At 43.2% G+C, this 27,336-nt stretch overlaps 1 protein-coding gene across 3 annotated transcripts in view; it reads left to right on the top strand.

Moving 5' to 3' along the window:
- The window catches only part of LOC308479038 (phosphatidylinositol 3-kinase regulatory subunit gamma), a 263,420-nt gene that overhangs the window by 62,689 nt on the left and 173,395 nt on the right, over positions 1–27,336 (top strand). For 2 of the 3 annotated variants that reach the window (XM_081009375.1, XM_081009373.1), the window contains exon 5: positions 10,963–11,094. The exons of the other annotated variant lie outside the window; for it this stretch is intronic. In XM_081009375.1, coding sequence (XP_080865501.1) covers positions 10,963–11,094 — 132 coding nt within the window. The remainder of the gene's footprint in view (positions 1–10,962; positions 11,095–27,336) is intronic. 3 annotated transcript variants of the gene reach the window in all.

The raw sequence follows: 27,336 nt of genomic DNA, 5'->3' as shown, positions 1-27,336 counted from the left end.
TTATTTCATGCACTTGCTAATGTTCTTTGGAAGGGACTTAACAAAGACATAGTGAAGCAAACAGAAGTCCTTCATATTGTTGATATTATCTGATGGGATACTGAGAGATTATTTGGCTTCAGGTCATCATATCACTTGAAACTTGATGATCACTGATCCACAGTTGTTTCAGGCAGTCTACAGTAATTATTTCAAGTGTAAATTCAGATGAGAAAATGGGAAATTATGCACAAAATGACTACTCAGGGGAGGAAGATAAATAATTGCCACCCATTATTTCCACATCGGGAGACCTGGTCAAAATTACTGTGTAGAGCAAAGAAAGGCAACATTTCTTCCTCCTCCCACTCTTGTCCAGAGACAAAGAAAAATAGAGATCCCATAATTAAAGGTGCCCCCCCCACTCCCACCAGAGGGATGTGCATGAAAGGGGATTAGGAGAAAAATAACAGGACTTGTTTTCTCATTTTTTGGCGAGAGGAAAGGGAAAGGAAGGGCTCTAAATCAAATATTTAAATCTGAAAGCTGTTGTTTAGACCAACGGGGAGTCCACTGTTCTGAATGCAAGAGATCAGGGGCCCATGTAGAGTTGCCAGTGCAAAATTTCAAATATAAGGGGTACTGTGGAGTTGTGGCATCTGTTCCACAGTTTTATAGAGCTTTAGTATTCTGAAACAGGCAACAGCAGTGATAGTGTAGTAGAACTTGGATATTTTATTATGAGAGTCACTAAATTTTTACCTTTTAAGAAGTACCTGTAAAATGTTTATGTGGACATCTAAAAAAGTAATGTGTAAATCATAGACATGCCAGGGACCCAGGATTGCCTATGGCTCCCTACTGCATGTATCATAGAGTGGCAAACCTTAATTTATTGCTGTATAATGTGAGCTGGCCCTTAGAGACATCTGATAATCTTAAAGCTGCACAATCTTGGGATTGTTAAACACTTTGGACACAATCCAGCTGATGTTAAGCACTTTTGTGCCACATAAGAGAATTATGCACATAATTAACTCATCTGTTGAAATCAACGGGATTTAAAGGTGCTTTAATGGATGTACTGAGCAGTGTGTCGTTTTCTCCCCAACAAGCAGCCAAAAGGAATCCAAAGTGACAACTGTTGCCATCCTTACACACCACATTTGATAATGTAAAATTCCATCCCTTAGACTTTTAATATCTTTCCTGTGTTCCTGCAGCCTCAAAGCAATGAGAAACATCCAACTTGGCAGCAATATGTGGAGAAGGGGGGACATTTTAGAAAGTTGTGATTATTCTGGTGTGTTTATAGAGGCATAAGGGTGGATAACCATGGCAGACAGGTCCAATGTAAGGTTGCCACTTTTCCAGTTATTAAAACCATTTAATCAACTAAAAGGTGCCCCCTGTTTAATCAGACAGCAGGCTTTTCAAAATATGTCACCCATACAAATACTTATGAAAACTGCAGATAAGGAAAAGGCACGCCCCTTTTCTCTCACGTAAGAGGGAATGCCTCTTCTACAATGATGCTGCCTTCAATACTTGTGTGTATTATCTAAAGAATGGTAGGGGGAGGAAGTATGCTTCTTTGCCTCAGAAATATTGGATGGTATTCTGCTAAGAAGTCCCATCAGAGACGGATTTCCACTTGCACAACAGGGTTTCCCCTCTCTCTTTTCCTCATGTGTGCTCCATACCATCCTCAAATCTACTCCAAGGGGAACCCCTAAAGAGATTTAGGTGTGGTGTTTGGGGACGAGAGTGGGAGAACATTCTACTGCGCAAGCAGAAATCCTTGTGCTGACGCAATGTTCCCCTTAGCACTATATTGGGTTCTATCCACTGTTTTTTACCCAGATACAACTTTATGCAAACTTTAATAGATTTAACTGCATAACATTTATTCAGTTGGCTTATAACTCTAGTTCAAAACTGCAAGATTCTGAAACTAAAAACTGTCTCACCTAACCAGGAGGCTACTGTGGTGTAGTGGCTATAGAGAGAGTGTCATACTAGGGCTGGGGAGATGCAGATTCAATCTCCCCTCATCAGCCATGAGGTTCACAATGGGTGTCTTTGACAAATAAATGTAATTTAAAAAGAAAGAAAGAAAGAAAGAAAGAAAGAAAGAAAGAAAGACCCTCTAGGGCTGCTTCTAAATCGGTATTTTCACCTTGACCATCATGTGGCGTGCAGAGACAATCCTCATTCTTCCAAAACCTCAGTAATTTCCAGTGCATTGGTCTGATCCTCAGGCCCTTGGTTTAAGCCTCTAAGTCATCATAGATCTTAAATAATATATATGATGGTGACCTACATCACACAACAATTTGCATGGCAAACATGATGGCAATGAAGATGCTGTCTAGGGGAGGTACTGCATTGTCCCATATTACACGTTGGGATATATCTTGGGGGGGGGGGCAGAAATACTACCTTGCCCCAGCTTTTCTCTTTAGAAGCCTTGATAGACCATGGGTGGATTCAGATGAACAGCTAACCTCAAGGAATGACTGCTAGTATGGATGAGTTGACATGTTTCTGTATCTCAGTACCGTGGTACCTCGGTTTACGAACTTAATCCATTCTGGAAGTCTGTTCTTAAACTGAAACCGTTCTTAAACCAAGGTGCGCTTTCCCTAATGAGGCCTTCCACCGTCGGTGCCCTTCCACTGTTCGGCTTCCATTCTTAGACCGAGGTAAAGTTTGCAAACTGGGACACTACTTCCGGTTTTGTGGAGTTTGTAAACCAAATAGTTCGTAAACAGGGCTGTTCTTAAACTGAGGTACCATTGTACAGTGGTACCTCGGGTTACAAACGCTTCGGGTTACAAACGCTTCAGGTTACGGACTCCGCTAACCCGAAAATAGTACCTTGGGTTAAGAACTTTACTTCAGGATGAGAACAGAAATGGCGCGACGGCAGCGGGAGGCCCCATTAGCTAAAGTGGTACCTCAGGTTAAGAACAGACCTCTGGAATGAATTAAGTTCTTAACCAGAGGTACTACTGTAGTGAGATTGTAGTTCTGTTGGTCAGGTATGCAGGTAGCAGTAGCAACCCTTAACTTAAGTTGAAGAGTAGGGGATTAGCCTTCACAAAATGTGAAGGACATTACTTCACCTCATGCACACACAGAATTTCTCTGTGAACTACTGTTCTGGCCTTTTTGTCTAGTATAACACGTAAACACGATGCTTCTTGTTTTGTTGTTTCATACCCACTTCCAGACTTCTGTATTTTGCTTCTGGGAAAACAGCTCAAAAGCAAAGCCACATTGCTTAATCTGTGCCATACTTGGCCAGGGCAGGCCAGTATCCCCGACGTGACTCTGCTGCAAGCTTTCTCACGGTCTATGAAGAGAAAAAAAGCCTGCCAAAGTTTGCTGTTTTCCCAAGGAGACTGCAATGAGGTTCGTGGTCACACTTGCGGGAACCCTAGACTATAAGGTGATGTATCCAGCTGCTGGGTTAGAGGTTTTACTGCTGCAGATTCAGTCTGGGGTAGGGATGGGAGGAAAATGGGTTCAGTTCACATTTAAAGGCAAATCTATCAAATTTGCGCTTAACGAAGCAATATGAGAACTGAAACACAGCCGTCCTTCGAAATTCAGACTTTCAATTTCAAATTTTGCAATGCATTTCTCCGTGAACCGATGCTTGTATAAGGTAAAAGTCTGCATAAAAATGAATACATTGGTGAAATAACATACAGAAATAGATTTTATTAGGAGAAATTGCTTGCAAAAATATGTACATTATTCAAAACTGCAGACGAAAACATATTTCTAGCAAAAATTCACACTAAAAAGCTGGCGAATCTTCATAATGATTTTTAAAAATTGTGGATTGCTTCAGAAATGAGGAGACCTGAATTTAAGATTGGAAAAATAAGAAACAGAAGTATCTGAAATTGATGGCTCGATCCATCCCTAGTCCGGGATATTTTCTTCCCCCTTTCTGTTCAGCACTGTCTGAAGGGGTGGGGCAGCAAACCTTTTTAGGCACTTAGAAACGCTGACTTTTTCTTCTTCAGCCCCAACGCATTTAACCAGCTACCATTCAGAATGGAATACTGAAGCTGTTGTCCAAATTTTACTTTGGCAGCCCACAGGGGAACATGAGCAAATTAGTTCCACCGTCAGAAGACTTCATCTATACCAAAGTCAGGATTTGCTGTCCTCAGCCTTCCTCTGACCCCAGCGCTTCCCTGTACTTTCCACGCAGGTGATCCAGCTTATTAAAGTACAACCAAACAGTCAGCCTCAAGGAAATGGACAGAGTCCTTTCTAAATATGGCCAAAGAAATCAGCAGTAAGAGCCACAGTTCTTCCTTCAGTCCCTTTCCATGGGAAGTATCTTTAGGCCTGGAAAAAGGGGGGACGAGAATAATGCTGAGCTGCAGCCTCTGATTCCCAAACCAGGAAGATTCAAAATAAGGTGATTTGTATGCAAGATCTTGAAAGTGAAGCAGTGCTGGCCATTCTTAAACAGGAGTTTTGAGATTTGGTTGCTAGATTTCCCACTGCAGATTATTATTATTAATATTTCACAATCATCCATTGTATGCTATCGGTGACATAATGAGAGATTAGCTACTGATGCTAACCCAAGAGAAAACCCTCATGTCCTTTTGCTGAAAGGTGTGCACAGCAAAAGATAAGGAACCAGTTATACTGGCATCTTATTTTAAAATTAATACTAGCTGCCTTTAGGCATTTGGAGGTGCCTCAGTTTTCCTATGAAAATCTGGGTGCCAGAAGTGTTTATAATGGAGCATTTAAACATAGGTTGGCACAAATGACTTAAATGAGGGATAGAGAACCTGGGGTTCCCCACATATTGCTAGACTGCAACCATCATCCCCGATGACTGACTGTGCTGGTTGGGGCTCATGGGAGTCCAATAATACTTGGAGGGCCACAGCTTCTCTATCCTTGGCTTAAAAACATCAGCACAATAATACATTTTTTTAATATAAAAAGTTTAGTTTTGGAAATCAATATAATGTGAGATGCAAACAAAAATAAACAAAGACTATTAAAAATCTAACGAAGAGATCAACTGTGTTATCAAACGGTAGAAAGAAGCAAGGGACGTGTATCTGTAATTATAGGGTACTAGATTTTTTTAAGCATCCATTTTTCAGAGCCATGTTTGGGACATCAAATGCAGGCCATCAGCTCTCATCTGCTTCAGCTTTATTGATATTAGAAACCAAAGTGTCTCATGAGCAGGTCCAAAGAAGGAAGCAGTTCTAGGGAACACCAGAAGGGATCTGAAATGCAGGGCAGCAGCAACCGTGTTGAGATCAGTTGCACAGTGTTAAGTGAAGTTTGTTTGTTCCAGATTCTTATCACATCATTTTATAAAGTTTGCAGAGGCAAATATGCCAGTACGTGTTCTCTGAGATAACAAATGAAGCAGAATAAAGAAGTCGATTCCATTATTATAGCAACACATAGGACACAAGCTGGGTCAACATATGAGAAGCCAGAGTCCTGGTTTTTTAAGGAGTAGGTCAGCAAAGGGTGTTCATCACCCACAGTGATTTGGACCAAAAGTTAGCTACAAGCCTTCCCAGAAGTTTTATGAGAAGAGAATTGTGAAAAGCCCATCAGAGAAGAGAAACTATGCTAATTTAAGAATTCCTTTGTTTCCCTGCAAATGAAGTGTACTTTGAACCAAGATGTTACATCGCTAGATGATTTTGAGCAGACTACCAAAAATTTCTGACTTCTAGTTGCTTAACTTTAGGAGACACACAACAAAAACTCTTCCCCAGATACATTATGCTATTAGAAACCCTAGTGGTAACTCACACAGAGATTTGGCTGTGTGTGTGGTTTTATGCAGTTATCTTGGGATATGCCTCATGGGGTACAGTAAGTAACTGGCTCCTCCCCCGCAAACCACCACTTTGCACTTGACTCTAGTTAGCAAGAAGGAGGGAGGTCCTAATTGAAAAATCTGCCCACAGCAACTTACCCTAAACTGTGGAGTGATCAGGTAGAACCAGAAAGGGCAGTGGTTACTTGACACCCTCCATGGGATCCTTTGGCAGGAACGAGGAAATTTGTCTAATATTCACAATACTTTCTAGGCTGATTTAAGCAACAAATAGAAACTAGGATGGGGATGAATGATCTTTTGCAGTGAAGAAGAGAAATATCTATAAACTTAGAGTGTGACCTCAAAGTAAAGTTCTGGGCACTCTTAGAAATTGGAAGCCTGTTACAGCAAGCTAGACAAACTTTAGCAATCAGGCTGGTGGGTCACATTGCTTCCCCAGGACTATTGTGCAATGGTTAAAATGTGCTTCTGGCATTCTAGGGGTAGGGTGATTGTGTCAAAAGGCTCTAAACATCTGTGGAGATCATTGGAATGGAAATCTCTCTGCATGGGCGGTATGCAGTGGCTTAGACACATAAATGGTTCCACAGAACTAGTGGCCTTGAGGCTGAGTTTTGCGTCACACCCCTTTTCCAAGGGGTGACATGTAGGACACAGGGGATATAATTAGGTGTCCCCATGGTTTGTGGTCACTTGCCATTTCTAATTGTCAGTTCTTATTTTGGGGCAAATTATAGGCTCCTCTCTAAGGAAAAAGAGCCAGTCTTTGTTGATACAATCCTTTTAATATATATATATCCCAAAATTGCTTTTCACAAATTTTGATATCTTGGAAATGGCCCCTTCCTGTTTTCAGTAATACAGTGTACCTCGGGTTACATACGCTTCAGGTTACAGACTCCGCTACCCAAAAATAGTACCTCGGGTTAAGAACTTTGCTTCAGGATGAGAACAGAAATCGTGCTCCAGCAGTGCGGCAGCAGCAGGAGGCCCCATTAGCTAAACTGGTTCTTCAGGTTAAGAATAGTTTCAGGTTAAGAACGGACTTCTGGAACGAATTAAGTTCTTAACCCGAGGTACCACTGTATATGATAGATAAGAAATGGTTTCTGTGGTGAATTCCCAAAAATAAGTGGAGGCAACGTTAATGAATGATGGTTAATTATAATTAGCAACCTAATTACAAGCGACCACCTGAAATTTGCTATAAAATTTGAGAGTGAATGAATTTGTATTGAAAAATGAGCCATTGGGGACTTCCGGGGTGGCGCCATCGGCAATGGCGGACTCCCTCTGAACTGGAGGGACTAGCTCCGCGCGAAACGGGTCTTTTCCGCTACGGCGAAGCGGGGACCCTTTTAAAAATCACAGGCGGATGAAGCCTGTGACCATGGGACTTGGCGGGCACCCTTAGCGCCCCCCCAACCCGCAAAGGAACCCACTAACGGGCTCCGAAGTGAAGAGGGGGAAGTGGCGCGGTGCTGTGAGTCAACTGCTATTTCTGTGGAGCGAAGCCGCATAGCCGTTGCCGGAGAGCGCTGCCTTTTTCCTGGGACAATTTGGCTTCTAAGATAAGCACCCGTGAGTACTTAAACTTTGAACAATTGGACTTTAAATAAGGACTTGCGAGCAGAAAGGAATTGGACTTAAAAATTTACTTCAATTTGGTACTGAAACGGGAAGGTCTAAACAGGAAGTCAGCCTTCCGTTTCTTTGTAGACAGAATAAAGCAAAGACAACGTAAACTAGAGCTCAGAAAATCGCTTCTAAAGGATTGGCTTTCATCATTTAAAATCCTTGAACCCCCCTTCGGCAGCAGGAGAAGAAGGGGGATCTTTTTCGGACTGTTTAAACCTGCAGAAGTGAGTTTAAAGTAAAGTAACTTTCCACCGTCCTGATCCTGGAGCGGGGTGTCAGGACTGACGTTTGAAGCTCATTGACCAGAGACAAACGTTTTTGACAGATAGCTAAAAGAAGAGAAACATAGTGATTACACTGTTTCCTTTCGCATTTTAAAGGAACAAATATTGACAAAATATCTCAAAAAAGAAACTTTGTTGCAAGAACAATTAGAAGTTTTCCCCCTAGAGGGAGACTGGGAAACTGTAACTAATTCCAGGGAGCTTGCAGCTGTCAGAGATTACAATCGTGGGAATAGGCTTGTGACCTTGTAGGACAATGTATTCAGAAGCTCTGTTGTGTGCTCTCTGTAAAACAAATGCTCTACTGGAACAGTTAACTGAGAAGACGGATTTGATGACTAATGCAGTCAGAATTTTTGAACAGGCAGTGGGAAACTATATGGAGCCCACCCAGGAATTAAATCAGGAGTGTGCCCTGACAGAACAGATGAGAGAAGAGGATGTTGCAGAATCTTGGGTGCCAGAGATGGAGGGAGCTGCGGCCCAGCAGGAACATGAGCTTTTGGATTTGACAAATGAACTTGGAAAAAGCCAGATTAGGAAAGATAAAGTTTGGATTGGTTTGGAAATGGGGGGTTGGATAGACCCCCCTATGCAGGGATGTTTGGACTTTCCGAGTCTGGCAATGGGCCGTGAGATGTTTGGAGCTGTGGGGGCTCTTAATTTTGGAGGGATTCTGAAACATGTTTTTAAATACCACATGGAGTTTAGTCTGGACTATGGAAAAGGGGCTGATTTGTTGAAAAGGGTCAAAAACATTACCAAGCTGGAGTTCCCACGAGTGAAAGGTGAATATGAAGAAGAGCTGCGGAAGTGACTTAAGGGCCTCGGATATAAGGTTACCAGGTTAATGTGCTAGATCGATGGGATAAAAAGGACTGACAAAACCTGGGACCAGGAGGAGGGGACGCTGGATGAAGATTGGATTGATTCTATTTCTTTTTTTTATCACTAGGATTGTTTTATAAAATTGATGACTGTTAGAAAAATGTTGGAACGAAATTACTTGGCTCTAGCAAAAATATTTAAAGAATTAGGCAAGAATATTATGGTTATGAGAAGTGGGTAAAAATAAGATTTAAGTTTTAAGTTTTAAGGTTTTTTATAAGATAAGATGAAAATAGATTAAGGTAATGTAATGACAGAATATTATGAAATATGGAAAGGATTTGCTGCGATAATTATTAACTGGGATACAAAAAAAGGGAGGAGGAGGAGGTCAAAGAAAGAAGGTAATGAAAGTTGAAGATTTGAGAATGATGGTTTTATTTTTATCTGTTTGTGGTATATTTTTGTTTTTTGAATTTGTATTGTTGGATGTGGCTTGTTTTTTTTCTTTTCTTTTTTCTTTCTCTGCTTTGTCTTTTTCTGTAATTTAAAAAAAAAATTTCAATAAATATCATTTAAAAAAAAGAAAAGAAAAAGAAAAATGAGCCATTATTTTACAGGGGCATATTACAATCATCGGAAATAGGAGGAGTCATTTGTCCTTTTGTAATTGCTCGTGCTGTTTATTTCATGGACTCAGCATACAGTCTGACAGCTGGTGTTGATTCCCAAATGAAAACTCACTTCTCATTATTAAGGCATATATGGTTGCAAAAATAAGATGGGTATATTGCTCAAGCGAGCATCTCTACAAAAGATTTCAGTGGGTAGAGCTTCTGCTGAATGGCTTCTTGTTTCTTCTTCATGGTTGCCATGATGTATCCCGCTCTCCACACATCTCTAGTACCCACACCATCTCCTTACCCACACCATCACTCCCGCTCCTTGCCAAAAATGTTCTGGGCACAACCCAGCCAAAGATAACAACTTTTAAATGCCACCAATCTTTGATGGTAGAAACTTAAGCATGTTTTTCATTCTATAGATGGTGCCTATTAGATTTAAAGTAACATTAGTTTGCTGAAATTAGAGTTGCCAGGTCATCTTATGCTTTGATCCTGAGTTTTACAGTTTTACTCTCCTTTGCAGCATCTCCAGGAAAAGTAGGGAGGGACCATGGCTCAGTGGCAGAGCACGTGCTCTTCATGCGAAGGGACCCAGGTTGTTTGGCTGGCATCTCTAAACCTCTGCCAGAGACCCCAGTGAGCAGCTCAGTCAATTCTGATCAGGATGGACAAATGGTCTGAGCTGGTGTAAGGCAGCTTCCCATGTCTCTATATATCAGGATGAGAGGCAGAATCAAGAGAATACTCTGTTTTTTGTTTCCCATTCCCATTCTCTTCATTCTAAAATTCAGCTCCTTCCCCTTTTCCCATTATGCTCTTCTTTATTCTCTCTGTTTGGGTGATCAACCGAGAGGTAGACATAAGCATCATAAATTTGTTTGAAAACACAATGGAAGCAGGGCAATTAGCATTTTGGACCGGAGAGTAGCTAGAAAGAGATACTTGAGACAACACACAAACACACACACACACCCCTATCAGGTGACTACAGCCTTGGTCCTGCTGGGACCATCCTTGGTCTTTAAGGCTACAATCCCAAATCTGAGGACCAGAACCTGACAATCCAAGATGGATTGTACTCTGTGTTTGCAAGAACTCAAATATAGAGTTTAAAGTCAAGCTTTTTTAGAAAGCAGATTCAGTGATTTATATGACATTTGCATCTCTGTGTATGTGTATACCAAGAAAAAGTATATGTGCAGCTGTAAAATAACACTTTTTCCAGTTGTTGGTGAATTATGTTTTGTTACACATAATAATCCTCTACTTTTGTGACTTATGATAGACTGGAAAGTGATAATTTTCTAGTTTTATACTAGTTGGGGAGACTTTTGTTTCCTTCCATTCTGGTAAGTCAAAATAAGCACTGTGTTCAAAATGGGACACACACACCCCACCTTTTAAATTGAGATATATTGTGTCCCTTTATATGAATTAGTGGTATACTGAATAGGATGCTTGTTTCAGCATTTTCCTCCAGAAAGTGCAGGATATTAGAAGTCCTTCACATCCTTCAGTGCTTTTCAGATCTCTTAGTATCCAAGAAGCAGCCCAGTACAGAAGCTCTTGATGAGTAAATTCAAAATGAATGCAGAAAAAGGCATTCTTGGTATACGGTTCATGTTGTTCTCCGACATCAGGATTTGCAATCCAAAGCTAGGTTCCTTCTGTACAAACAGCTCAATTTCCTCCCTACCCCCAGTTGCAAGGGCACTCTGTAGGATAACCTCCCCTGCTTTTCTTCTTCCAGACTTGGGATCTGTTGATCTGGACCAGTTTGATGGGCAGACATTAGGTGAAATGCTCAGGCACTACCTTCAGGAGCTCCCTTGCCCCGTGATTCACCCAGCAACTTACAGTGAATTACTTTACATAGTTCAAGGTAAATGCCTGCTATTTCCTTTCTACCATTTTAAAAGCTTCATATTCCAGAGTTCTGTTGTGTCACACATTTCAGGAAATCAAGGGAAAGCTGCCTGACTAGATGCATCGGACTCAATCCTATTTTATTTTCAAAGGAGCTGCAGTTGGATAGTAGTGTTATAACTTTATACGTTTCTCTCTTTAAATATTGCTGTGATAATTTGAATTAATGTGTGGAAGCCTGTTGTGCTCTTGTACTCATGGATCAGTGAGGGCTGTTGTGATTGAGGCAGCAACACTCTCACTAGTGGTTTTTAGTCTCTGGCTGCAGTAAGGATGTGGTTTGATGAAGGTGTTTTAATTTATTGATCACCTGCCTTTTAATGGATTAGCTTATTAATTAATCAGTTGCATTTAAATAAAATGGCATAAAGCACAGTATAGGTATATTTTATTTAATGTCATGTAAGATAAATTGCAATCTACTTGATGTAATACAGCATAAGATAATTTACAATCTAATAAACAAAAATCACCACTCATTGTTAAGAAGGAAATACAGTCTTAATGTTTTGAAACCCATAATTGCAATAAAACACCAAAACAAAAGTAACATAAAAAAATAAACCAAAGAGCTTTAGTTTTCAGAACCACTAGTTAAAGTTAGCTCCCACTGATCATTCAACTAAAGCTTGAGTTGATTGATCTGCCAGTTAAAATGTGCAACTCTAATGCTGACTTGTATTAAAGTCACCCCATCCCAAGCCAACTGATAATGTGGATTTGGCAGATAAATCAAAATGAGATCTAGGCCTGTCCTGTACAGAGTTCATGCTGCTAATGAAATGAGATGGGGAGGGGCTTTAACAGATTCAGTAGTAGGAATGCTGTGTTTTTCTTGGGGGGGGGGGGCTGAATGAGGATTGCCCTTCTTTCCAGCACGTAGCTTGGCTCAGTTCTTAAACAATTATAGCTCAGTGATAGAGCATCTGCACTGCAAGCCGCACGTCCAAAGCATCTCTAGGTAGGGTTGAAAGAGAGCCCTGCCTGGAGAGCCGCTGCCCCTCAATGCAGACCATACTGAGTTAGATGGTCTGGCTTGGTATAAGGCAGCTTCCCAGGTTTGTTCCTAGAATGTTTTGTTGTTCTGTTTATCAGGCTGCCTGGGTAGGTCCACCTCTCGTCTACTCATAGGGAAATATATTCTGAACAGCAAGGGTTAATGCATGAGATGTGGTTGTGGGTTAGTATATGGAGGAGCTTACCTTAAGGTCCAAACTAGTTGGGACATGCTATTACATGTATCCTTCTTCCACCTTTGTAAAAGAAAAAGAAGCAGGGGGAAAACAAACTTGGGAAGTTGCAGGTTTAAGCAGAATAATGGCAGGAGAAGGAGGGCTGTTCCACCACTTCTCCTCTGGCCATTTCTCTGGTCAAACTCCCAACAAGGTATTTATTCCCCCCCCCCCCCCCCCGCAGAAGAAAGTGCTGAGCTTTCCATTGTAGGAGGCAGTGCATAGATTCCCTTTATTTTCCTTTGCCACCAGGAAAAGCAGCATGTCCCAATGCACTGGACGCTGTTGACAATTATTTCTTTTAAAATGTGCCAAATAGCTCCCTTCAGGTGTGGATTAGATAACTTTTTGCGTGTGTTCTAAGAACAAAGGAGGTAGTCTTGGCAAGCTTTGACGGCTGATTTACCTATTATGTAGATTTGCACCACACTTTCCTGCCCTGATTCAGTTTCCATTTATTGCATCATCCCTGCCCTTTCAAAGAAATGAGATGGCAAAAGTAAAGTAACGAGGTGGAGGCTAGGCATGTCTCTCGTTCCAGTTCCATTCGAGTTTAATAGAATTCCTGTGCTACAAAGAACCAATAAAGGCAAAATCAATTTATTAAATGTAACTCCCCTGCCTGAAGCTTCTGTGCTGGGTGCTGGGCTGTGCAGTTGTTGGCTTCAGACCAGTGTTGTGTTTTTCAACTTGCCTGTATACATGGTGGGTGCTCCAACTTAGTGCATGAGCATGTTGATAAGTGGTAGCAGTGGTGGTGGTGACAGCCAACGGCCAGCTGAACATCAATGTTGTTGTGCTGGAGACAGCCAGGAGTTTATAGCATTGGGAGAAATTAAGAAGGAGACTGGAAACTGTAAAGAGCCCTGTCCAAATTCCAGTTCACATTCTTCCTATTCTTAGTAGTCCGGACACACCAGGAGACATGGTGCTGCTGCCTCAAGCACTGAAAAGGATATAAGCTCAGACCGTGTATGTTACTCCAGGCCAGAAGCCCAAGTGGCTGCCAAGTCCCTGTGATACTGGCCTAGAAAGAAAGTGTTATTGTAATTTTTTGGCTGAGCTGCCTGGTAGGGTTTTAACTGCAAACGAGTCCTTTTTTGGCTTTATATGGGCATAGAAAAATCTCTGGGGCCTTTTTTAGTTTGACAAGTTGGAAGCCCCTCTTAGTTCTTGCGGGGCATTTTTTTATTCTCCTCCTCTTCCTCCTCCTCTTCTTCTCCTTGGCCCTATATATAAATAAGTTTCTGTGTTTAGATTTAGATTTTACTGGAATTATTTGTTGGAAGCTTCAGGCCAAATACTTGAAACTGTGAAAGTTAAAAGAAGCAGAATTCAGAAGAGGAGACTTTGACTTTTCAGTGATCAGCAGAAGAATCTTAGCTACTTGATTCCAAAGCCCCTGTAAAATGCATGCATTTTAAAAAGAATGCTATAAAAATAATAGCTAATAATAATGCTTAATGATACTTTCTATTACTGTAGACCTATAAGCAGCAAGCCTCCTAAGCACCCTCGTCTTCATCTATCTTATGTGTTCTGCCTCCTGAGAGATGCCAAAAATAATTCTCCAATTTACAAACCGGGAACTTAGACCCAGTATGATAAATGACATCCCCACATAAAATATGATGAGAAGAGACAGTTTGCCACTTACTTTGTATGCATTACTGGTAACCATCTCCTAAAAATGCATCTGTATTGTCCATCAAGCATTGATATAGACAGTTCTAGCTCACACTGCTCTGTATAAAAATCTACATGCATGAGCCCACCAAACTAAAGAAGGTTGCTGCTGTTACTTTTGTCAGCGCAATTCACCTGTTGGAGGGGGAGCCTGGATTCCTTCCTTCCTTCCTTCCATTTTCTAAACAGGTGACTGCTGGTGGTCAAAACTGACAGAGCCAAGAACTTTTACTCAGTGCTGGGCCTGTGGCCCTGATCCAGCAAACAGAAACTCTGTTTATGATACTAAGTGCTAGATGCAGAAATACAGCATGAGTGCTATGCCAGCATCCATTTGCAATCAACAGGAATGGATCCAGAATCTGGTAAGCATGCAGACGCCTGCTTTTTGCCTACAGATTGCTTATTTTGGATCATTTCCTTCCAGTTACGGGCAAATGGGTATCACTTCCAGCCCGTTGTAATTTTGTGATCATTACTACTGCCAACAGATTAGAATCAAATTTGACATATATCATCTTTGTTCTGTAAGTGCACAGCTATTTTAAAGGTGTACCTTATATGTTACTTATTTTGGAAAAACTCTGCCAGAGCTTAGGCATGTTGACTCAAGCTCCATAAAGCTGAGAAAGTAGAAGCTAAGGCCAACATCTTAGCAGAGCGCCCTTGGGTCAGTGATGTTGTCAGAAATGGACAGTGTCACTTCAGCTTCACACCTTGTGCTGACTGTGGTTGGTAATAAAGTGTATCTCATCAACTGAATACACACCATACATTTAAAACCCATCCCCCACCACCACAATAATTCTGGGAACTGTAGTTTGCCCACCACACAGTTACAATTCCCCGCACTCATAACAAACTACAGTTCCCAGGATTATTGGGATGTGTGTGCTTTAAATGTATGATGTGTACACAGCCTGTGTCTAATCAGAGTTCCTTAAGTTCTTACAGCAAGGTGGAGGAGAATTCCAACTGGAACCCTACAACTGCATGCATGCAAAGTACTGAACTCTGATTGTCTTCCAAGTTGCAGTATGTGTCTCCGAGTCAAGACAAATACACATCTAGTAATGTGAAGCTGTTGCAAGAGTTTAGTTCTCTTGCTGTTGCAGGTTTCAGGCATATGCTCAGCCCATAAATTTGCTTTCAGTGCCAGAACTTAGTTTACAGGTCTGTTACACAAAAATTCGGTCCTGGATTATTATCATTCTTTTTTGCCATCTCCCTCTCCCCTCCCACCAAACTTTCTTAATCTCAGCAGCCTCATTCTGTTCCTTTGTGGAGCACCACCAATCCAATGCACGATTCCTGTGTGGAAGGAGAGAGGGAAGAACTTCACTTCACAGACCAGCAGTAGGACTGGCTTACATGGTTACAATTTGTTCCATACCACCGAAAGCTGCAGTTTTCCTCCTGCATTCCCAAGGTCTTTCAAAGGCAGAATCCTTTCAGCTGGGTCCAGCCAAAATACATTCTTTTAAAAATCTGGTTCCAACATCCAAATGTATTTATATGCACCTAAGCCAACATTTGGATACAATTTTTTTCCTTGTCCAGAATTTTCCTGCTAAAATTGTCTTAATTATTGTAATAACAAGGCTCCATCCTCTTCCCAAGGAAGATGAAAAACTATTCCTTCACAATATCCATTAAAGATCCAGTCAGATGAAAGCAAATGAGCACAGGGAAATGCTGTGTGAAGCATTTGCAACGTGGTACCATTTTTGTTTCCTGAAAGAAAAGCTGGCAATGATTCAAGCCAGCAGACAAATCTACCCCTGGTTTCTTTAGCCAACCTGAGAAGACTGTGGGTTTGCCATGTTAACTGGAGAGCAGGGGCCTAATTTCTGGTTGTAGGTCTTCCCAGAGCACTGCCACTTGCTGCCTCCAGGAAAACCTAAAGGGGTCTACCAACAAAGAGGGTGACTACCAGAGTTCACTGCCTAAGAGCCTCTCAAATGTGGAGCCAACCCTGAAGTGCATGGTAAGCCAAGTACTGCCATCCTTTTGACCACATGCTGAACAGAAGCTTCTGCACTTTACCACGACAGAGCTGCTGTTCTGTAATTTCTCTAAAAGGGAAGATGGCAAAGTTGATTAGCTACAGATTTTATTTTATTTTTTGTTCTTGTTATCTTATGCAGTCATGCGCTTCTCCCTACCCCCCCCCCCACTTGACGCAGAGAAGTTGTGAAACTTCCGTAGAACTATGGGGTTCTTTTCTTTGGTAATTCTGGAGAATTGAGAGCTTCATGCCATGGCATGTCTCAAGTGAAGCTTTCACAATGGGAGTACTAGAGGCCAGACTGAACTCAGACAAGCTTTGGGTTATTCTTCTCCCTCCCCCTCTCCCTTCTTTGGCTCAGCCAATTTGAGTAACACAAGAAGTGCACACAAGGCAGGGATTTCCCTTCTGTTGGAATAGCTGGCACCACAGGCTATTGTTTCACCCTTTAGCCTAGGGCTGAGCCCAACCACTGTGGTCTGGAAAAGTAACCAAAACCTCTTTCCCAGGAGTGGAAGTTGTTTATGGCAGGGTGATCCACAGCTCTCTCATGAGAGTTCTTAACACAGCTCCTGAGGGCCAAACTAGACATGATGATGGCAGTTCCATGTGATCCAAGCATGGAATTGCTCCAGTCATGTGGAAAGAAAGGTTGGGTACAATTTGAATAGCAAAAAAGGGGGCAAGTGGATGAGACAGCCCTGAACCCTGCCCTCCACATGCAACTTGATTCTCCACAATCCCTCTCTGCAAAAGTTCTAATATCAGAATTTTAGTGAAGAAAACAAGAGAAACAAGGTGAATTAAGTGGCAGGCAGGGAGAAGGTTCTGTGTTTCTCATCCATGCACACCTTCTGCTAGTCAAACCCAGGGCCAGACTAATGCAAAGGACAAGACGGCGGCCACCCACCCAATTCCACATGCAGAAGTTGACTCGTCTGACCGTTGAATGTTACTTCAGCACTGGCACTAGGATGGCATCCCCCAAGGTTCCTGAAGGTAGCAGGGGCTGTGGGACCCTCTGTGTGGCAGAGAAAGCTTCATCTTCCAATAGAAGAGGATGCTGCTTCCCAGAATTTGGTACCTGAGGTGGTTGCCTCATTCCACCTAATACAGTAGTAAGGCTGGCCCTGTTCAGATCCCCACCTATTTCTGTGTAATTGGGGCAGTTCTATATGTTTCAGCACACATGACTTGCCTTGGCACATGTCATTTGGCCTGGCCTTTCTAGAATGGGATAGCTGGCAATTTGTGTTAAGAAACAAACAGTACCTGTCAGGGTAGAAATATGGAACTAATTTATTACCTAGTTTGGCCCTCAGCAGGTCTTAAATGTGGGCAGAAGAAGAAGAAGAAGAGTTTGGATTTGATATCCCGCCTTTCACTCCCTTTAAGGAGTCTCAAAGCGGCTAACATTCTCCTTTCCCTTCCTCCCCCACAACAAGCACTCTGTGAGGTGAGTGGGGCTGAGAGACTTCAAAGACGTGTGACTAGCCCAAGGTCACCCAGCAGCTGCATGTGGAGGAGCGGGGACGCAAACCCGGTTCCCCAGATTACGTGACTACCGCTCTTAACCACTACACCACACTGGCAGGTTGTGCAGTGTGGCTGGTTGCAGGAGACTGGAAAATCTGGTACCCAGGAGGCGGAGAGCAACATGGACATAGTGTTTCAAGTAGCCTCCCAGCCTTATTGCTGCTTTTCATAGACTTTGTTGGCTCACAGCGATGTTCTCACAATGAGGTGAGAAAATACTGCAAATACTGAGTATCTGGAATTCCCCTGGCGGGCCACAAATAGTCCAGCAACAGCATGTGCACCGTACGTTATGCAGGTCTGCAAATTTGTGCAGTCCCTTTTCATCCAGATCAACATATTTTGTCCTATGCCTGTTTTAGCCATAGTTACACAATCGCTTTTGCTTAATGCATTGTTTTGGCCTTCTGCACTTAAATGTCTGGTGTCAGCTTCCCTCAACCTCCCACATTAGCATGGGCCATGCTTTATTCCACCAAAACCCACCCACCCACACAATCCACATTGGAAATAAGTCTTTTCCCTGCCCCAAACTTTTCCAGAGCCAATCGCTCCATTAATTTTTTACATTTCATCCTGGACCTGCCCTTGAAGGGAGTGCAGCACTGGGATTGTGTATCTCTGCTCCCACATTACTTACTCCAAAGGAAATCAAAGGGTGTCTTCTGCCCAAGCAAAAAAGGAAAAGGAAAAAAAAGGACTTAATTAGAAAGCAATTAGTTGGCCTTGCTCATTAAATTACTTCAAAGCAGAGCCATCTCCCCCTGCCCCTTCTTGCTCTCCCCACACCTCTCAGCCAAAGAGTTCCTAAAATTCCACGGTGGCTCTGATCTCTGTTCTTTTTGGAACGCAGGAAGGACGCCAGCGCCAACAGTAAGGGGAGTCAAACAAGTGTTTCCAGCCGAGGCATTTAAAAGTGTCCTTTCGGGAGAGAATTTGAAATTAAACTGGTCTTTTTAATCTTCTGCCACAGAGACTCGGGACTTGGCTGCTGCCTTGCATGCTTGGGTAATCGCTTGGCCTGGCTAGCGTTGTGCCTTGCATGTGGGGCTGCCCTTGATAACAGTTGGAGATTCAATAGATCGCAAGTGGTTCAAAGGGTTATTTATTTTATCTTTGTTTTCAGTGATGATGAATTTATGCATCCTTGCTTTTTGTTTGGTTTGTGGATTTTAGCCATATTTTTCTCTCTCTCTGCACCACTTGGATAGTTTTTTCCTTAATCAGTTGGTTTATGAAATTTCTAAATAAATAAATAGCTGCATTTGACCGCAGAAACCATATCGCAAATTCAAGGTGCTGATTTTTCCTTAAATGACTTGCATCTAGGATACAAGGCATGGCCAGTGTACCTTGCTGGTAGCTGCCGCCATTTTCATTGGTGGGGAAATATTTCACGTTCACCTGCAAGCATGTTTCATGAGCCAAACAGCTATTATACAACTGCTGTCCCCAGGGCAGGACGAAGCTAGGCCATCGAGCCTTTTCCTATTTGCTGTAATCAGATGAAATACGGTAAAATAAGGAAGCAGTTCAGGACCAGTGTAGCTCAGCTAGCAATAATTGGTGTTTGTGCAGCCATGTGATTGCACAAAATTGGAAACATGCAAGTAGGATGCAGACATCATTTTAGCACGCAGGGCATATTAATGTTTCCGTAAACAACGACCCTTATCTGTAAAAGCCCCAGTCAGAGGAATCTGAAAAGGCTTTGGTGAATATACTTTTAACCACAAATAAAAGTTGAGAAAGAATGGTTTGGAACTGACCTAGAAAGACTGCAGAACATCTGGCCAAATACCCAGATTTTATGAATAATGCCTTTCCATTGTTTAAAAAAAAAATCTCTGTGGAAAGTGATGGGGACCATCACTTTTCTGCTTCTGATTTTAGATCAATCCTATCACACACACACACACACACAAACACAATTCCAGGCATCCACTGTATTGGCACTGCACCAGTGAGGTGTTGTTACGGGGTTGGTCTAAATGACCTCACAGGATCCCTTCCAAACTAGTGGCTCTGGCTGTAAAAGATCCAAGATTAACAGTATAAGGAACTGGTTTTGCAAGATCTTTGCCTGCGGCTTGTCTGCTACATTTGTGTATGGGCCAGAAAGATGGGAAGATGACTCACCCCTTTGTCCTTTTCCTGGCCAGGGTGTGTGTGAGAGAGAGTGTGTGTGCGTGCATACAAAATCTGCAGCTCTGGAGTTAGACCAAGTTGATCCTGAGGAACAAACGGCAGAGAGCTGAGCTGCTCTCTGTAGGAAATTGTGATGGCGCTGGCAGGAATTTGATGGCGAACAGTGAATTTAGGGGCACCTGTTGAGGTCTCTCATGCTGTGAACATCCACCTATCCTCATCTTGTTTGTTTGTAAATCAGTGCAAATGCTACAAAACTCCTGAAGTCTCTAGTTCCTGAGGAAACAGAGCCTGAGTTAACACAGCACCCCTGGTGTTCTCACCACTCAGCCTCAGAGAGGGTAGGGCGAGCATTACATGCACCCCCACTTTCCCCCAATTTCGGGGGCACAGTACTTACTTACAGTACAGTACTTACACACAGGTTTGGTTTCCTTCAGATGAAAAGATCACTGGAGATTTATGGGGTGGTGTTTTGTTATATTTATTTACAAATTGAGCTTAGATGGTAGCAAACACTCCAGCAGCACAATCTTCAGTCCCAAATCAGAACTCCAGAGAGAGACAGCTTTGAAAAACAGGGCTCAAATCTAGCCCTCTTGCCTCTTTCTCAGACCTCTTCAAAACTGCAGTCTTTGTTTCTCTCACAGACACTGATCTTGCTTACATCATCCTTAGCTGGGAGTGGGGGTGCAGAGGGAGAGAAAGCTGTACGCTTTTTGCCAAGATAGCTCTCACCTTCCGGAGGAATCTCCAGCTGCTTCTTTGTCATTTTGGGCCATTTACCTGTAATTTTCCTTACCAAAAAAAAAAGAACTTGACAACTTTGCCACTGACTATTAAAGAAATTTCAAGCAGCCCTTCCAACTCCGTTAACCCTCTCCTGTCCGCCCATGTGACCTGCTCTCCCAGCAGCAAAAAATCAAAACCACGAGGACAGGAGAAACAAAAACTCATGTAGCAAAACCGACAGTTACTCTCACTATCTCCCTGGCAACTCTGCTGCCACCCACCAATTGCAGTAGCACTCGCTGCTTTAATTTCACCATATTGGCTATGCAAGCAAGGCACCACCCAGCCAGCATGTGGCTATGGCCAGAAGGTCAGAATGATGTCAGAGAATCCACCCAATGCCCCCTCCACCACACAAGACATAGGCAGGCTGTTGGGAACAGTCGGTGTGCCTGGTCATGGGCAGGAGGATTTGTATGTAGAACCCGTAGTTGACCCAGGAGAAAGGTTGGAGTCCTGCTGTAGTAGCAAGGAATCTGCACAGATGTAGCTTAGGCTACTGCACACAACACTTTTGCACTGAGTGTCTGTGCGAAGGTAGTAAGGGAGAGGGATGGTGTGGTGCCACGTTGCAAGGGCAAAGCAAACAGCTTTGAAATATGGCTGGTTAATCCAGGAGCAGGTAAATCCAGGTTGGCCCCTGCCAAGGGTGTGGAATATTCAAGGGCAGTCAAACCAAAAATTCAATGTTTGCTAGATAGGCACATGATAGGAGCTGAAGCTCTCAGAGTTTTCCTGTATGTTTGCTAGAGAGAACTCTGTGAAACACTCCCACTGTGCCCTGACAGGCAGAGCCATATTTAATGTTCTTACCCGTGTGGGCACACTCCTCTTTTTTTTCCTTTCCTTTTCACTCTTACTTCTTCATCTCATCCCCAAGCCCAAAATGTGAGAACTGCTAAGTATGAGCTACAGCTCCAACGCCACCTTAAGCTAAAGCATGTCTTTGAAGAGCCAGTGTGGTGTAGTGGTTAAGAGCGGTAGTCTCGTAATCTGGGTAACCGGGTTCGCGTCTCCGCTCCTCCACATTCACCTGCTGGGTGACCTCGGGCCAGTCATACTTCTTTGAAGTCTCTCAGCCCCACTCACCTCACAGAGTGTTTGTTGTGGGGGAGGAAGGGAAAGGAGAATGTTAGCCGCTTTGAGACTCCTTAAAGGGAGTGAAAGGCGGGATATCAAATCCAAACTCTTCTTTGAAGCTGGCCCAAGAGGGGTTGGGCACACAAAAATTGTGCCTCTTTCTACTCTGGCTCAGAGTGGCTAAGAGCCTATCAGCGTGCTCCCTGGGCCACTTCTCTGGGTGGCCAACATCTCCTTGCCAAGGACAGAAGGGACGTGTGTGTGTGTGTGTGTGTGTGTGTGTGTGTGTGTGCTGATACAGCTCCTTGCTAAGGGCACAAGAGAGCCTAGGTAACTCAGTGGGGACAAGCAGTGGAATAGGAAATAGGAGGTGAGATTGAGTCCCAGGCCTGGGAAATGCACTTATATTTTGGCTTTTCTGCCAGCAACCGTAATTTGGGAGGGGAAAGGAACTAGAACTTAGGACCCCTGTTCCAAAGAGCAACGCCTTAACACACAGCCGCAGAAGTCACACCAGTGAATTCTTTGTAGGTCCCTAGGAGCCTTAGCATTTGCAAGTTCCCTTCCATAAGATCAGAAGAGGTGCCTGCTGTATCAGGTCAATGGACCCACTAGTCCAGCATCTTCTTCTCCTCATAGGGGCCAACCAGAGCATAAGAGCACTCTGCCCTCCCACAGTTTCTGGCAACTGGTATTCAGAAGAATTACTGCCTCTGGGAGTCAGAGCATAGCCACCAGGGCTAGCAGCCAGGGTTGACCCACCCACAAGGCAAGTTGAGGCAACCAAGGCAGGTAGCAGGATCCACGGGGCAGCAGATCCAGCCGCCAAGGAATGCATTTCCCGCTGCTGCTCCTGCCATGGTGGCAACAACGACTGCAGCACATTCCTTGGAAGCTGGGTCTGCCTTTTCCTCAGCAGCCCTCCAGTCCTGCCTCTACAATGGCCTCTTGGGGAATAGGAGGCACTGCTTGTTCTCCTCCCACTCCTAGGGAGGAAATGGTGGGGGCTGCCCTCTGGGGTCTCCTGGGTTCTGCACTCAACTGGTGTGATTCAGAGTGGACCCATTTCCCCACCCCTCAGCCTTTGATTCCCACCTCAACCATCAGGTAAGGCTGATTTGATACCCCTGCCTTGTTCCTGAGGTAGATCTTCACTCATCCCACATTCCCTGGTGGAGGAGGTGCCATTTTGTGGTTTGCCTCAGGTGCCAAAATGTCTTGGGCCACCCAGCTAGCAGCCTTATCCTCCATGGATCTGTCCAGTCCTCTTTCAAAGCCATCCAGGTTGGTGGCCATCTGCCTCTTGCATGAAGAAATATATGTTACCAAGATGCCAAATCAACACAAACACTGATTGCACCTAGGCTGGTGTTTCTGGTGGCTACCTGTCTCACACCTGTGCAACCCCCTTTCCTTAGATGCTCATCAAAGTCTGAAAATAGTGCTGAAAATAGACATCGGTGCTGAAATCTAAAAAAGAAAGCACCAAAATTCCAGTAAAATACTGAGTTAAACATGGTGGTGGCTAGTTTAAACAGTCGTGTTTTTGAAGGAATCATGTTTCCACCAATAAGTTTTATGTATTGCTATGCCACCAGCAATCTCATAATATTTCAGTCTTTTTCTCTCTTTTTTGAACTAAGAATTCTGCATTCTTCTGATATTTTGACCTGAGTTCCCCCTTCAGACTGGTGTTTTATTACGGGCGTATTCCCTAGGATGTTCTCAGCACAATAGCAGTCTCCCCTTCCAAACGCTGAAACAAACAACAACAATCAAAATGTCATGTCGCACGCTAGTAGAACAGAAAAGAGATGTAGTAAGTTGAACGGCATGTGCGCGTCTTTGGAGCCTGAATTTGAGATTTTAATTTACTTTGCGCATTGTATTTTATTTAAGGCATTAATGGATCCCCATCCCTGCAAGCTGCCTCCAGGGAACGTATGATTCAGACGCCTTCTCTGTGCTCCCCCACCCCTCCTCTCCAGGTCGTGAGCATTTTGCAGCAAGGGACATTTTGAAAAGTTAAAAAAAAAAAAAATCAAGAGACAGTTGGCAACTCTCAGCATGTTTGTCCACAATGGTAGATGCTGCTCCGTAAAGGTGCTACGGTGGAATGTTCTTTGTTGCTAGGGCTTCTTTTTCTTCGCCCCTTTAAATCAAATGAGCTCCTTGAATCCTTTGCTAGAGGAAAGGTCAGGCACACAGAGTGTTGCTAATGCTCTAATGAAGAGCTGGGGAGGGGGGGCGGCGGCAGTGAGACATCAAAGGAGCCTTTGCCAGTACTGGAGGGTCTGTGTGTGCGGAGCAATGCATAGCTGCAACGGCAACACAAACCCCAGCCAGCCCGAAGGCTTTGCTTTCTCGGCTGCTAAGTGGATTTGTCTCGATCCTATTTGCTGGGGAAATGTGGCTGAGCAGATCTCAGCTTTACCCTGGCGTTTAGGAGAGCTGCCTGTGAGTGTTGCTGGAATTTATTTATTTCATTGAAACAGCTTTGCTGAGTTTAATTACTACCCAGCATGGTGTAGACCACAAACTGGGGCAGGATGGCAGGGGTGGCAAAGGCTGCTCTTGCCCTGGTCACGACATCCTCACACAAGGGCTTATATAGCTTAACAAAACCTTAACGGGATTTGCTTTCCTAGCTGTTCTCACTGGAGGGGAGGGTTAACAAAGCGAAAGAAGGAGCGGGAGATTCGAGATTTTTTAAAGCATGGATCATGAACCCACTGCTCCTGGACTGTTGGTTCACAAAAATGTTGCCATAAAAGAGAGTCTTCCACCATTCCTTTCCAGTATAATAAGTGCAATGGGAGATAATTGCAGGTTGCCCGTCGCAACACATCACCTTGAAGTAGTAGTGCTGGAGTAATGCACATGCTCTTGAGTAAATCCTATAGAAGTTCTGTTCTCTTCGTCACTTATCACAGGTGACCCCAGATCTTGGTAAGAGTTTTCAAGCAAAAACCAATAAGCCTCTGAATATGCTGTAAGAGTCCAATCAAGAGCAATATTTTGGCAAAGCAAATTACATAGGCAGCTGAAGGTGGAATAGCCTTTTCAATCTGCATGCAAAAGGTACTGGGTTCAACAATGCCTGGCACAGCCAGCTGAAATGATAAGTTCAGCTGGTGATGAAAAGGCCCCATGTCTGAGATCTTGGAGATCTGCTGCAAGTCTCAGTAGACAATGCTGGGCTCGATGAGCCAGTTGTCTGGCTCAGTATAAGGCAGCTATCTGCATATTCCTATATGGAATGTCGGCAGGATTTTCGGTCCTTGGGGCACAAGAGGCAAAGTGCGTCTGAAATATTGCAGTAGCACAACCTTCCCATTTCCCCGATGAAAATAGCAATGTCCTAAGGAAAAACAGTACATTCTGGGATCAAATCAGATGGCTTCTGTAAATCTGGGACTGTCCCTGGAAAATAGGGACACTTGGAGGGTCTGCCTTCCCTCTCTGGTGTCAGAGATTATGCAGTCTTGCAAGATACAGGTTTACCTTCCTCCTCAGGATTAAAAGCTGTATGGGGCAAGTTGCTAGAGGAGAAATTAGAACCAAACCAAGCTTTTTACTTCTGTTTCAGCCAGTTTTATGGGGGGAAATCCTAAAACTGGTCCACAGCTGGTATTACATGCTCATGACCCCAGCTCATATACAGAAATAAAACAAAACCATCAATGGAGTGTAATGGAAAAATTGTCAGGAAAGAGGCACTTATTGCCACATTTGGTGGAGGTATGCAATGTTGGCAAAGTTTTGAGATGTAGATAAGCATTCTTACCAAAAATAAAATTGAGAGAATCGAGAGGGATTCTTGTCTGTGCCTTCTCCTAACGACTGCAGGGGATATTCTGAAATCCTCTCAGAAGGATTGATATTATTTATGCTGCTTGCTACGTGAGAAGATGTGACTAGTCTTACTATAGGTGTTAGGTATAAAAAACCTCTCGTTATTGCAGTATCTGAAAAGCTGACGCACCAGTTGACCATATTGCAAGGAACATCAAATCTGTTTATACTTATTGTATTATAACTTATTTCCTACACTTTTTTTTACCCTGCTCACTTTTTTCTCACTCGCCCCCCCCCCCTTGTCACTCTATCTTCTTATAAATGAAATTCTTCTAATTAAATATAAACAGCAAAATGGTTTTTTTGCGGTGTGGCAAGATTTCATTTTTATATGAACAGAGCAGACCAAAGCAATCATATTCCTATTCAATATAACTTTATTTGGGGGGGGGGGGAATGTGAATTTTTTGTTTTATTAAAGATTAGCCTTTATGTATACCTGCCATGCAGCCACTATGTTAAGACTGTGGTTAACATGTTTCATGCTATTTATATGTTATTGTTTACTATAGCATTAATAATTTTAAAAATAAATTGCCAGATGGCCATGCCACTAGCAACATTTGTTGTAAAAGTCTTGAGAGCAAGTTTCAACTCTTCTGCGGACGGATTATTAACAAACCAGCACCACTAGTCTGAAGCATATTGATCTGACTCTATGTCAGGGAACTGCCATCGGAAGGAAGGGAGGTGAAGGGGCTCACACAGGTTGGGAGAGACTCAGCAGCTGAAGAGGGAACCAGTAGGGGGAGAGGAGGTGAGCGGAGGGAAAGTGAGCTGGAGGGATGGCTCAGAGACACTTCCAGCGAAAACAGTGGGGAGGTTTCAGGACCTCCTGTAGGGACACCCACTCCTCGCCGGAAACTGTCACGCAGAGAGTCCAGAAGACGTGTTTCCGTTAAGGAGCTTTTATGTTGGAAGCGATTCCGAAAGCAACCACTGTCGGAATCTGCTAGTGACTAGAGGAGCCATGTCTGAGCGGCTCCGTCACAGACAGAGGTTTGTGGACTTGAACAAACTCTGAGGGGATACGATTTTACGCACAAGCAGCTCATCATCCCATCACACTCTAGTTCCCTACACAACCAGGGGTGCTGGTTAGAGATGAGAATTACAGATAGTTCTAGTTCATATATTCACACCTCAACCCATAATCCTCTTAGTGTGACAAAATCAGGTGAGACAAGAAGACCAGTCTAATGTTGCTGTTTAATTTGAATCTTTGGATCAAATTTAACATGGTAGCTTTAGGCAGATCACTCTCTGGTTCTGTATATGCTCCCATTTGCTCAGCTTACAGTATGCTCCCACCACTGGTTTGGGAACCAGTGTACACATAACTATACTGTTGCGTCTTATGAAATACTGTGGTTTTCCCCAAGCCAGCTTCCAGCCAACCTAGCTGCATTTTAGGCCGGTAATGTGTATATAGCCTCCCTCAGCCTCTGCTTCCTGTGGGAGACCCAGACTCAAGTCGTGTGTTTTTATAACCTCTTAAATTTGTGCCCACAGTAGATTCTCTGTTTCAGATTTTTAAATTCCCCAAACCTCAATCATCTGCTACCTCCACGGTTTCTTTCAGCCTTATAGCCATTTGAGGAATGTCTCAATTTCTTATATAAAACCAGAATATCTGATTATCAGGAGGGTGTAGAACAGCAGAGTATTTGGCACATAGGGGTGTGCAGATCTTTAGCCATATTAATACAGTAGACAAACATAGATTAATTACAGCATCAGGAAATCAAATCACGGAAACATATATCATAAACATAACAGAAAATAAGTTGTTTTTAAAATGTTCTCTGCCCAGTTGAGGGCAGCTACATAATTGCTTGAGTTGGAAGAGTCCATTCCC

The sequence above is a fragment of the Podarcis pityusensis genome (assembly GCF_964106645.2).
Source record: "Podarcis pityusensis genome assembly, chromosome: 6".
Classification (NCBI taxonomy): domain Eukaryota; kingdom Metazoa; phylum Chordata; class Lepidosauria; order Squamata; family Lacertidae; genus Podarcis; species Podarcis pityusensis.
The sequence above is the reverse complement of the archived record's forward strand: the minus strand, read 5'-3'. Positions and strand labels throughout refer to the sequence as shown.